This window comes from Mauremys mutica, chromosome 10 (genome assembly GCF_020497125.1).
Source record: "Mauremys mutica isolate MM-2020 ecotype Southern chromosome 10, ASM2049712v1, whole genome shotgun sequence".
NCBI lineage: Eukaryota > Metazoa > Chordata > Testudines > Geoemydidae > Mauremys > Mauremys mutica.
This window is the reverse complement of record NC_059081.1, coordinates 50924542-50938382: the sequence shown is the minus strand read 5'-3', so window position 1 is coordinate 50938382 and position 13841 is coordinate 50924542. Positions and strand designations below refer to the sequence as shown.

The 13841-nt window shown below is 41.6% G+C and overlaps 1 protein-coding gene across 9 annotated transcripts in view; it reads right to left on the bottom strand.

Moving 5' to 3' along the window:
* Positions 1 to 215: 215 nt before the first annotated feature.
* The window catches only part of MFSD6 (major facilitator superfamily domain containing 6), a 45983-nt gene continuing 32357 nt past the window's right edge, over positions 216 to 13841 (bottom strand). For 7 of the 9 annotated variants that reach the window (XM_045032788.1, XM_045032787.1, XM_045032792.1 and 4 more), the window contains 4 exons: positions 11111 to 11272; positions 10406 to 10504; positions 6063 to 6343; positions 216 to 2690 (listed from right to left, as the gene is read on the bottom strand). In XM_045032788.1, the coding sequence (XP_044888723.1) occupies positions 2526 to 2690; positions 6063 to 6343; positions 10406 to 10504; positions 11111 to 11272 (707 nt within the window). In that variant the 3' untranslated portion in view covers positions 216 to 2525. Of the gene's footprint in view, positions 2691 to 2885; positions 5392 to 6062; positions 6344 to 10405; positions 10505 to 11110; positions 11273 to 13841 lie in introns of all 9 variants that reach the window. The other 2 variants (XM_045032791.1, XR_006582712.1) reach the window with 2 other exon arrangements.

Sequence of the window (13841 nt, the reverse complement as noted above, 5' to 3'; positions counted from 1 at the left end):
TCTGCTCCTACATTCTGCTCCCCCTCACAAACAGATTTTGATTTGAGATACTGATTTGCCTTTCACCTCATATACATTAAGGCAACGCAAAATCTTTCATTGGAGAACCTTGCCAAAGCTGTTTAGGATTGATTTTTTATCTCAGATTATCATCAGGTATGTGGCCAATATATGATTATACAAAATGGGAAATTTAATAAAAATATTCAGACAGATTCTTTTAAACACATTATAGATATTTTATATTTTTCTTACTGCACTTTTACAATTTTCACAAATATCAAAATCCATGTGTACATGTTCATTTTGCAACAGGGAATGAATATACAGTTCCAAAAGAGCATGTATTTCAAAAAACAATTTGGAAGTGTAAACACAATATGTAAGATCTCCACCTCAATGTAGGTGCTATTCAGTAGAAGTTGAGGTAATACCATATTGCATTAACTCTGTGTAAATGTTTTCGCTTAGCTGAGAAGATTTAACACCTTTAGCCTGTCACCCATTCAATTCTCCATTCCCAAAATGTTATACAAACATACAATAAATACATTTCTGACTTAAAGGACACTTCAACGAGTCATGAGAATTTACAGTACATTTAAGTTCAAGTGCAAAACATAACTAGTGGCTAGTTATTAACATTTATTTGTACTCTCTTTGTGGTGCTGGTCCCAGGCACCAATGTGTGCGCTCTACCTCAGCCCCATAGGCCTTGCTAAGGCATGTGCGAGGATGGCAGGGGAGGCCTTAGTTCATTCAACTGGGGATCAAAGGGTCTGGAATTTCCACCCACTGCTTCATTCTAAACCACCATCCTTCTCTTCCTCCCTCACACCCAGCTGTATCATGCCACAGGCTGTGCACTGAAGTCAAGTGAGGCAGCAAGGAAGCCTGTTGAGCATGTGTCTGATTCCAAGACAGGCTGAGCACCTGCAGTTCTTAGTCACTTCAATGGAAGCTACATGGGCTCAGCCCCTCTCAGGATCAATTCACGGACGTGAGACACTGGGCCAAACACTGTCCTGACTTACACCCCATGCCAGCCCATTGATTTCAACCTTGAACCCAAGTTTTCCTCTCAGCAACAATCTGTGTTATGAACCAGCCAGCGGGCTGGCTACAGTTAACATCGAAAAGCATGACTAGACATAACTCACAATCTCACAGTGTCTGACACTGTCTGTGTAAAACAAGTCTCTAAACATACGGTCATTTAATCATGTTTCTTTATTTTGGAGGGTTTTGCTCATTGAAACTCCTGTTAACAGTATCTTCCCCTCCCTACCCCCAATCATTATGATTTATAGGCAATTCCCTCCCCAGGCACTTGAAGCTCTTATCTTCTATACATAACCACAGTAGGAACGCTTAGTTCAACAATATTTAATATGATGAAATTAAAAATAAAAATAAAAAGAGGTTTCCAGTGGACACTCTCAATCTCAAACTGCCCAATCTTGATCGAGGTCTGTGGTCTTTAGGGTGACCAGATGAGAGGGAGAAAATATCAGGACACATATTGGTGGGAGCGGGGGGTGTCCGCTGGTGGAGAGAAAAAAAGCTGAGTGCTGCCAGCGGAACGAAATATCTAGGACAAACACCTAAACATCGGGACGTCTGGTCACCCTGGTAGTCTTGGGCATATCATCAAACCTAAAATTATACACACATGCATTTAGCAAACCCCCTGTTTAGTGAAGGGCTGTAAGCTTACTAACTTGATTTAACCTCACCTCCGTTTGGTTCTTTCTAAAATGCCCTTTTCAAAAGTTTATGCCTTGCCAAACTAAACCTACCTCTTAGAAGAGCGTTAATGGCAGCTTTACTATTCAAAGATTCCACTCGGTGTCACTTAATCCATCACCACATTATAAAAACATTCTTGCTGAAGCTATTCAAGGTTTTTGAGAAGTCATTGCAAAAGACTAGGCTGTGCCTTTATTTATGTATTTACTTTGTCCAGTGTCTCTTAGTTGTTTGTTTAAACTTTTTCAGGGAAATGCAATTTTTCTCCTAAAAAGAAAGACCATAGTGTTTTCTTTTCCAGTTTAGTTTCTCTGTGGGAAAAAATTAAATTTAAACTAACTGATCAAATAGGGGAAATTATATCAAGTGACTTAGTGTTTTTTCTTCACATTACACAGTATAAGCTCCCCTTTCTCTACAGATTGCAAAGAATTTCATAACATTTGACCAAACTTTAGCAAAGCAACTGAGAATTTCTAAGGCAGTGACATTCAGTCCCATTTCCTCTGCCAAGCCTTCCAGACCTTTAGCTTCCCCATGCAATGTTGCTACTGTATTTTGTCATATGAATGGTCTTAAATATTTAAAAGCTTGTGCTGCATCATGTGATGGGTCTGATTTCAAGATGTGCTGAGCACCTGTAGTTCCTAGTCACATAAGGTGAAGGGCTCTTTTGAGCTCTTGGTTCCACCATTTCCCAGCAGAGCAGCACGATTTCATGCAGTGGGTTTGATGAGACGAACTCATCTTAGTGCCCTGCAGCAGCAGATGGAGCATTACTGACAAAGGGAAGCTGATCCAACACTAGGGGGCTCTGGGTCAGTTTGGGAGTTGAGTGTCGCTGCAGGTATTGAATAATCTCTGGATTCATCAGTTTCTCTCAGATTTCGGGGCTGTTCTGTTGGACTGGCTGCTGGAACACTCTGATTCTCACTGGCTTTCTAAAGAGAGAGAAAACACATGCAAATATAAGTGCATACTCTCATTACGCTACCCTATGGGAAAAGGCATTCAGAGACATTGGAAAAGTGTTCTTGCACTGCATGCATGCAACACAGCAAGTGAACATAAAGCAGGAAAGCAGTAAGATAGTAATGTTATCTACATATGAATGTAACAACAAGCAGAAAACTTACCTTCCATTTTTTTTCCTAACTGCACTTCCACAAGAAGCATGCAAAAAACAAACTCGCTATGTTTTAAGACAAAAACTATGAATAGTCTTCTACTGTATACAGACAACAATAATCATTATGACTGCATTGTTTGCTAAAACATACTTCATGCTCCCTTCTGCAAATCCACCTATATTTCCTTAACATTTTTTTCTAAGTAAGATATTTCTCCGAGCCACTGAGTGACACCACTTTTGCAGTAAAAGCACATAAATGTCATCCAATTTACTTAGCAATAGGCCTTTTCTTAGTAAAAATGGTTAGGTCAGTGATTCAAGCAGGCAATTCTCTGGTTCAGTCAAGAAGAAAATAGTTGAGAACAATTTTCTGAAAGGCTCAGTGCACATTTTTAAAAGCTTTCCCAGATTATGTGATCTTATTTTAAAGACAAATGCTAGCTGCATTCCCTGAGGGCCAAAGACAAAAAAAGTCTTGTACAATATTAGTACTACCACATCTTCTAACCTCAGGATTTATCTTGGAAGATTTGTTTTGTATCAAGTAATTAGGGTGGTGAGCATGCGCCTTTCCTTGAAGGATTACTATAAGCAAGCAGTAATGTGAAATGAGGAACCAAAGTTTTTCTGTCATTAATCCCCTTTTCTATGCCCAAGTTTCTCCTCCAAATGACCAACTGTCAAATTAATTCTTTAGGAATGGCATTTAAAATGTTTAACAAGATAGCTAGGTAGCCTTTTCTGGGTTTAGTATTTTGTTAAATTCAGGCTAAAAGAATAAGTGAAATAAAGCAACAGCAATGCATAGGGAGTTTGTTTTTTTAATTTTTAGAATTAAAATGTGGGTGTGTTCTGTAAAAGTAGGCAATTTCTCCAAGGAGCTGAAATGATTAAATATATCTCTAGCTTCATGGAGCTGAGATGCATCATGCGTGCATCTTCAAATGGAGGGTGTGGAATATTGCTTCATTCTGGGTCTACACTAGTTTTTAAATACCAAAATTTTACATACACTACAGTGGGAAAAGAAGCTATGCTTTGCAGGCGCTTAAGTGTCTTCTTGTCATGGTGGTAGGGCTGAATGCTCTTTAGCCATCTTTTATTCACAATCTGGAAGACAGAGATCATTGAAACTGGCCAGTTGCAGAACAGCAGACTGCCCTGATACAAGTGCAACCAGCCAGGGGAGGGAGGAAACATTAAGGGTCATATTTAGCCTAACTTTAAAATCTGGATTTGGTTGAGCAAGAAATAGGGTTTTTGATGTTTGACCCTACAAACACAGGCCTTAATGAGAGACAGTGGGGAACTGCATGGGTGCAAAGATATACCAGTGCAGATCCAACTGCAGGATTGGGGCCTTAATAAAACTATCCCATGGAAACAATTTTCTCCCAACAAAGATTCGTTGTTCCCATAAATACTAACAATCCTATCTAAGGAATGGTCCTCAATTCTGTCAGTCACATGTGGAGTAGATAATGCGACGCCCAAAATGTAATAGTATTAATAAAAAGGCTCCATGAATAGCTGCATGAAGTTATGAGAAGGGGAAAAGAGGTTATTAAGAGAACATGTTCCTGAAGATGGCAGGGAATTATAGGAGGCAATTCCTAATTGCTCAAGTCATTTACTGAGAGTATCTCCAATACTATGAACATTTGTTGATTCTCTCTCCTAGAGAGTTTACCACAAACAACAAACCAGTTTTCTTGCCTGGGAGGTATGGCAGATTCTGTGTGACTGCCATTCTCCAATTTGCAATTGATGCGACCGACAGGGCCGGGCTTATATTGATAACTGCTTACGAGAAGACTGATGGAAAACTGCTTGGGCGAGTGGCATGCGTAGAGAGTGTAACACAACAGCATTGTGTCAATGAGGATTTCATTGTAATTCAAAAGGAGACATTTGATTTTTCCAAGATGTGTGTGTCTGAAATTCTTCTTGCACAGTATAAACAGACATTCTAGAGTCATTTCAATATGGATGCTCACTCTCCCTGAGGCATGCAAGTTAGTCTCATTAAAGCTAATGGAAGCTCAGCGTGCATATTGAGAAGGGAATATATGCATAGGGCTGTTTACAAGAATATAGGCCAATGGGGGAGGAGGGAGACAGCTGGTGAAGTTGGGATTTCTTCAAATGTTGCTTTGGCACATCTGCAAAGTCACGTCCAAAATCATCACCTTCCAGAGGTAGGACAGGTGGAAATGACATTTGAGTGCATATGGGATGGCAAATATGTATGGGGGAAGCTGCACCACTCCTCCCCCAGGCAGACAGGAGAAACAGGAAGTTTATTACCCACACTGTTTTAAAAACGAGCATTGACAGCAGCAGCACAAGTTTCCCTACATTGCCTCACCAACAACCACTGTGCTCCAACTCCGTTCTGGAGGGAGCACCCCAAAAGATCGGATGATAGTCCAGTCTCTGAGTCCGTCCAGTCCTTGGCCCTTCTGCCAAGATTCCTAATAAGGGTGCTGGGGGATTCTGTAATGTGAACACTGGAAAACAACAACTCATTTCACACAGGCCACAGAACACTCAAGTTGTAGTCACTTTCAGTCACCACAAGCCCAGGCCAAGCTAAAGTGGGTGAAGGGCTTCATATTCCATTATTAATTCGCTGGGGTGCCCATTTCCACCGTATTTTGGATGTTTGGCAAGTCTCACTCCCCCCATGCCTCCAGGCTAATCTCAAAAAGGAAACTTTTTTCCCCCCCATTTTAATTAAAAGACAGACAGGCATGGTACACCTTAATTATGCAACTTTGTTAATGCTCACCCTGAAGCCACAAAAGTTCTGCAAGTGCACAAATGTGTTCAAACTAATATGAAAACACTGTAATTTAGAGGCAATTCCAGTACATCCCACTTGTCATGACAAAGGGAAGAGGAGAAAGTGGAAATTAGACTATAATTAGCAGAAAGATCTGCTCAGATGCATTACTGAACACTCCCCCCGTATCATACACATGCAGCAACTGTGTTTGTTACTATCATTCAACTATTGCTTTATACAACTCCAAGTTTCTGATATACTGATGAAGAATGTTTGGCAGGTATTAATGATGTTATGGTGCTGTAGATTACATTTGGTCTTAAAACCTTCAGCAGGATATTTTTAGGTTAACATTAACGGTGATACGAACATCATGTATTAAGAGCGGGTTACCTGCAAAGGCTGGTTTTCAGGCATCAGATTGGTTTTAGACAGCTGTACCATCTCCTTTATTTGATAGACAGCATAAGCCAGAGTAACCCAAGGAGAAGAACTGATCCCCCACGCAGGCTTGTTCACATCTTCCTGTTCTTCTTGGTGCTTCGTTTTCTTGGGAGGAAGTCTGGGCTCAGTTCGAGGCATGATATCTTCTGACTGTTGATGTATGAGGTCAATGGTTGCTATGGGAACAGGGCTGGAAGGCACTGGGATCCTTTCTGCCAGCATTGTCTTCTCTGAAGTATAGGGCAACATAATCATCAATGAAGTCAGTGATCATTACAAGGAAATTGAGAATCAAAGCACTGAACATGAACATACACAAACATGCTTTGCAACACACTAAGAATTACTCTGTTCCCTAATTGTGATTCAAGGACCTCTTGATACCAACTGGCAGTGGGTACAGGGATTCCTCTGAGCTCACCAAAAGAATGTCATGTAAGGTCTCTAATGAAAGCCCGTGTCACACTGGTCATCAAATAATCATTGTGAGATGTATGTATGGAAAATATGCGGAGTTATGCATCTACACTAAAATTGTTCTTTTAGGTCTGCAAGTTAAGACAGGCCACCAAAAGATAATCCACGAGTCCAGGGAGTGTTCAATGGAACAGAGGCTGCACATTCCAGAGGGAGGATTCATGGGTTAGTGGGCGTTTATCTCTAACACGTACAGAGACAGCGAGGCCTGCAGAGCCTGGAAGCCAGTGCTTGCGTTGCCAGAGGCTGGTGGCTTCAGGGAGCTGAGCCCCAGGCAGCACAGGCAAAGCTTCCTCATCCTAAGGGAAGGTGGTGGTGAAGTGTCTCATAACCCTGGCAGTAAGAATTTCGCTGTTCCCTCCCTAACATACACTTCTATTGTACGTACACAGTTAAGAATGTGGCTGTATCACAGTTTTACTTTTGATTTGAAAAGGACTGTTTGCAATCTAGGTGTCATACATACAGAAGAGCTGCACCTGTAACCTCAGTGACAAGTATCAGACCCATAACAGCAAAGAGGCCACCAAGCACATCGATCATCCATGAGCTGCCCAGGAAAGCTACTCCAGCCTTGACCTGGATTCATGTCTCTCTGCAGCACCGCTGTGCCAAGACATGCAGGTTTCCAGGCATCTATTTTTGTTTCAGTATATGTTTGTAGTTCTATGTTAAGTACCATTTAATAAGGCTTTTGAACAAAATAGTAAACTTCACTCTTTACACCCAACTCTCTCCTTGTGACTGACCATTCATAGTTATAACCACCAGGCACCATGTGGTGAGATTCTGTGGCCTGTGTTATACAGGATATCAGACTAGATGATCATGATAGTGTCTTCTGACTTTAAATGAAAAACCCTTCCCCAGGAAGTTACAGAGAAATTAGGGAGATGGTGACAACAAAGGAAACCCAAGCCTCTGTTGTGGTGGTTTTGGCTACAAGCAGCCAGTTCTAACACAGGGTAGAAATGATCCGCTTTTACTTCAGTTCTTATAGGTGATATGATGCTGTTTCAGACCAAGATAGTTTTAACAACTGCCTGGAAATATCTGATCAATGCAATGATTTATTGCCTAACGAACTGTGCCCTATAGATTCTGGATCGTTGCAGGACGGACGGACGCGCGCACGCACAGGGGCAGCAGCTTATATGGGCTCCAGGTGCTCAAGCACCAAGAACATTCAAGGCTGGGGGCTGTGCTCCACCAATAGTTGGAGCTGGGTTTCTCCCCTGCCCCCGCCTCGGAGCTTCCCTGCCTGAAAGAAAACAGCCAGTGCCTCTCTCTCTTGTTTGTGCTGCTTCTGCCTAAGGCTATAGAGATCAGCGGCAGGCAGCCTCTTGGAGCAGGGGGTGGGGGGGAGGGTGGGGGAGGAGATGGGAAGAGGGAGAGAGGAGGGGGAAGGAGGCACACCCGTGCTTAGGAGCTCTCTCCCATGCCCCCCCTCCCGGCACCCAGGGGCAGCAGCAGGGGTGGGGAGGCCACACATGATGGCAACCCCCCGCCCCGGTACCCACCATAGGGGAGGCGAGTGGGCTTTCTGGACCTGGGAGAGTCCCTAGGAGCATGTGCAGTGACTGTGGTGCAGAGTGAGTGTGCTGCAGGGGGAGTGGGGGGGGGGGGAAGAGGAGGGGTCCCTCCCCTGGAGCTTGCTGCTGCCAGTAAGGGTGGGGCGAGAGTCCTCTCTGGCCCTAGCCCTGGGGCAGCCTGACTGCATCCCAAGTTCCTTATCCCCAGCCCTGTCCCACCCCAGAGCCTGCGCCCCCCAGCACCCCAACCCTGAGCACCCTGCTGCACTGTGAACCCCTCATCCCCAGCCCCATCCCAGAGCCCTCACTTGAGGGGAAAAACGTGCAACTTAAATTTGGTGGTCAGTTTGGAGTATCATTGTGTTTATCACAATACTTGATTATTTTACACGCTTTAAAGTATACAGGTGTTACAAAGTGGGAATGTTCTTAATGTTTTCTCTGAATACTGTGTGGGTGCCTCAGTTTCCCCTATGCATTTCTGAAGGATCTAGGTGGTGGGATAAGGGTGTGAGAGTGCCAGTGTGATGCCGTCTGCACAGAGAATGGCCGAAACCCTGTCTCCAGGCAACTGATGGTCTGGGTTGCTCTCCTGCAAGGTGCCAACTGAAGATGTTGGAGAACAAAGAGATCAGGTGGCCTCCTAATGCCTGGAAAAGAGACAAAGGCCAGAGGAGGAAATGTCAGTGCCTGTGCGGACTTCTGGGAAGCGCATGGTGTGGAAGGGGATGCTGGGATGTTTTGGAACTACTCCATACAAAGCCAGTCAGGTCTCTGGGGAAGCCTCCTCTCTCGGAGCATACTGTCTCCAGGGCAAGAAGCTTACACCTTCCTGGGTCTGACCTCAGAGCATTCAGCATGCCCTTCCACACTGTGCGCTTTCTGCAGCGAGTCTGCCCAGGCAGGTCCTGGGGCAACCAGATGTCCCTGCACCCCAACTCTGCAGTCAGATGTGACTCTCAGCCAGCCGGTAAAACAGAAGGTTTATTAGACGACAGGATCACAGTCTAAAACAAAGCTTGTAGGTACAGAAAACAGGACCCCTCAGTCACCTTGGAGGGTGAGGAGCCTAGACCCAAGTTCTGGGCCTCTCCCCATTTCCCCAGCCAGCTCCAAACTGACACTCCCTCCTCTAGCCTTTGTGTCTCTTCTGGATCTCTTCTGATCTCTTTGTCCCCAGCACCTTCAGTTGGCACCCATACAGTATTCAGAGAAAACATTAAGAACATTCCTACTTTGTCACAACAGGTGCAACAAAATATAATACCATATATTGAAGCAGGCAAGTGCTGCTTCTGACTTTCCACTTTTAATTGACCCTTGTAATCTTGTGGTGCCGACGTGTTGTAGCTTCATTTTATATCGGCTTACAGGGCGAGAGCGGGGGGCGGGCACCACCATTTTGGGCACCATCAAAAATCATACAAACCTGCCGCCTATGCGTGCGCGCGCGCACACACACACACACAAAAATAAGCAGGCTAGATTTTTTAAGCAATAGCTCTGTCATGTAAAACAGTCTAGAAATGAAATATACTATTTTTTCCTCAGACATTTTCAAAAGAAAGCTTAAATAAAATACAAACAAGTAAAACAGTTAAGGTACTGCTATGGCAGACAATTAAGCACATGCTAGCTATACTCATGTGAGTAATCCCATTTAAATCAATGAGACAAAGTTAGGCTTACATTTAAGTGGATGCAAGACTTATGTTTAAGATTTACAAACAAGTACACAGATGCAGAAGGAAAAAGAATAATTGGAATATTAAATTCTAGAGAACTATGGCCCAAGAGAAAAATATGAATCCATTGAGGAGGTTCACACATATACTCCATATGCAACAAACAGCGTTTATCCCGTCCAAGTTTCTCTTTTGTGCCATTATCACTTGAACACAGGTGGAAGAAATTAAGACAAAACAAATATTTGAACATTCTTAAACCCAGGCAACTCAAGAACTATTGAAGGACAACCCTTGTATTTTTAGGATAAAGAAAAATGAGCTTCGGTTCTACTTAGGTTTTAGCATGGAATAAAAACAACATTTGGATAAAAGACATTAAATGTTTGCTTATTATTTTTCATCTCTATGAAACAGGTTTATTCTCTGTCTGTAAAAATAATAATATATAGGATTAATAAAAAAAATAATGTGCCAGCTCCTGTGGAATGATTCTGGGCTAGTTTTCCTGTATTATGACTACATATCTCAAATATCACACAGTGTCTCGAGGTAAGAACATAGGAACAGTCTTGGTCTCATTGACCTGAGTATTTACCTTCTTTTTCATCAGGAACTGCTAGCCACTGGATTAATGCAAAGAGTAGTAGGATCACTAAACAGGCCATTCCTATCCCCCTGAATGTTGCAGCAGCCCCTGTAATGAGAATTATTTTTAGAGCATTTGTTTAGGTAATACAGAAAGAGACAGATAATGTGATGACTTCATTCAGCGCTTAATATCCCATGTAAACTTTCTTTTTATGTGGCATCTCCATTGCTGGAGGTTTGCAACCATAGCAGCTCGTTTTGTATGATCTTCTGCTAATCTCTTTGTGGATGAACAGTCCTTTTGATCTACTCCGGATACCACATCAGAGTCCATCCAAGATCAAACTCATTAGGTTATTCCCCTCCCTTCTGGCACTTTCAGCAGCAGGTTATTTTACATGGACTCTGAACAAATTATGCTTTCACTTCTTGATTGAGTGTGCAGAGGTTGCATGACAACCACACAATAGTGAACAGCCATTGGTCATCTCATGAAGGATTCATCCAGCTGCCTAGCTGAGGACAGGGCAGTGCTTATGAGTGGATTTGCTCACATAATACTAAAAATTCAAGGCATACTATTACAAACACATACACATATAATTATCAATGTACAAATCTACATGTGTATAAATAGATTTTAGCAATACATTAAGTGTACATATGCACTACTAAGAAACTGCAATCACACTTAAATAAAATGTTTGCTTACCAAGATAGTTGACCAAAACCCCTCCGATCATAGCCCCACATCCTCTGCCCAGACCCAAGTGGAGACCTTGTAGAATCCCCTGAGCTGAAGTTCTTAATTCTGGAGGCACTGCAGCACTAAGATACGAAATACAAGCTGCCCATATGGCTGCATGGGTTACACCTATGGAGAGGAAACATTTTAGAAAGCACTAAGTTTGTTGTCATGATCTGTTTTCATTTATTAGTTGACAGTCGCAGTTAAATGTCCTGGGAAGGAAGTGTTTATATTAAAAGTACTAAAGTCAGCCATATTCCTCAGTCTTTCATGAAATAACAAAGCTTTCAATTTTTTCTGTGATGCCCAACCTGCCTAGAGATGCAACAACTACGGCTGTCAATTGCAGTTAACTCACACGATTAACTCAAAAAAATTAATTGCGGTTTTTAAAAATCACGATTAATTGCACCATTAAATAACAGAATACCGACTGAAATTTATTAAATATTTTGGATGTTTTTCTACATTTTCAAATATATTCATTTCTATTACACAGAATACAAGTGTACAGTGCTCACTTTATTTTTTTATTAAAAATATTTGCACTGTAAAAATGATAAACAAAATAGTATTTTTCAATTTACCTCATACAAGTACTCTAGCGCAATCTCTTTATCGTGAAAGTGTAACTTACAAATGTAGATTTTTTTTTGTTACATAACTGCACTCAAAAACTTTAGAGCCTACAAGTCCATTCAGTCCTACTTCTTGTTCAGCCAATTGCTCAGACAAATAAGTTTCGTTACAATTTTCAGGAAATAATGCTGCCCACTTCTTGTTTACGTCATCTGAAAGTGAGAACAGGCATTTGCATGGCACTTTTGTAGCTGGCGTTGCAAGGTATTTACACGCCAGATATGCTAAACATTTATATGTCCCTTCATGCTTCGGCCACCAGTCTAGAGGACATGCAGACACTTGTTAAAAAAAATAATGCATTAATTAAATTTGTGACTGAACTCCTTTGGGGAGAATTGTTCGTCTCCTGTTCTGTTTTACCCACATTCTGCCATATATTTCATGTTATAGCAGTTTCAGATGATAATCCATTGTGTTTGTTTTAAGAACACTTTCACAGCAGATTTGACAAAACACAAAGAAGGTACCAATGTGAGATTTCTAAAAAGAGCTACAGCACCCGACCCAAGCTTTAAGAATCTGAAGTGCCATCCAAAATCTGAGAGGGATGAGGAGTGGAGCACACTTTCAGAAGTCTTAAAAGAGCAACACTCAGATTCAGAAACTACAGAACTCAAACCACCAAAAAAGAAAATCAACCTTCTGCTGATGGTATCTGACTCATGATGAAATGAACATGCATCAGTCCGCTCTGCTTTGAACTGTTATCGAGCAGAATCCATCATCAGCATCCATCTGAAATGGTGGTTGAAGCATGAAGGGACATATGAATCTTTAGCATATCTTGCATGTAAATATCTTGCGACCAGGGCCATTCTTAGGCATATGCGGCTGCCTACGGCACCCGAAAATTTGGGGCACCCCTGGGTCTTAATGTCCACCCTCCCACATTTTCCTATCCTTGTTCTGACCCTTCCTGCGGTCTCCCACAGCTAGCCTGGTGAGTCTTCCTCCCTAGGGAATCTAGTAACTTAAAATGAAAAAGCCTTCCAGACCTATTAGCACAATATTGAAACTGTTAAAGAGCCATTCAAGTGGTAATGAAGCCATTTAACAGGCATTTGCCAACCCCTTGGTACCGATGCTCCCTGGATTACGCAAACCCGATTTACAGAAATCTGGATTTATGGAAAAAGTTCCGTACGCTTTTTTTTTTTTTTTGGCGCACGTGCAATTGTCGGAGATACGTTCCCGATTTACGCAAAACTCAACTTATGCAAGGCGTTCCACAATGGAACACTTGCGTAAGTCGGGGAGCTTCTATATCTATTGTCAGTTTCTGAATTTATTGACAAAAACAGTTGTGCATGACTAATATTTACTCAGAACGTTAGTCTACAGGACCTTATTTTTAAAGATAATTTTAAACTATTTCATTAGAAGATTATAGAATCACATCTCTAAAAAAATCCTTCTGTGATTATTAGATGCACAATCTCCGTATTCATCTTTAGCTTTAAATGCTTAGATCTTCAGACATGTAGTTTTTGAAATAAATCCTTCAAAGGACCATCCTTATCTAAAATACACATTTTAATTACTATACTACAAAAAACTTGCTTCCAAAGTCCTCTCTCCTTTCTGTCCATCCCTATCTCCCTTCACCCCCCTGTTGAAGAGATCCCTTAAAGGGACAACACCCCTTTCCTTCCAGATAGCCGGACAAACTAGTTTTAAGAGACCCCTCCAGCAAAATCAGTTCCTTCGTAAGATATAAAATCCTTTGTTATGCCTAAAACAACATATTGGAAACGTATTTTTTAAAGTTGGTTAAATTTCATAAACATGTCTGTTGTTACGGAGATTAAAGTAAATTAGTGTTCCTTTTTCTAAAAGCAATGAATATTATTATGAACACACTAAACCTCTGTGACTGATTAATTTAAAATAATGTATTTGTTTCAGTGAGTTAAATATGTAGTAATCTGGAATGATTACTTTATGAAGGCTTAAGAGTACATTTAAAATATAAAATCAGTTTAGAAATACATGATTAAGAACATGTAAAACAGAGAAGAGCTGCATCATGTATTCCATTATATTTAATGCTGTA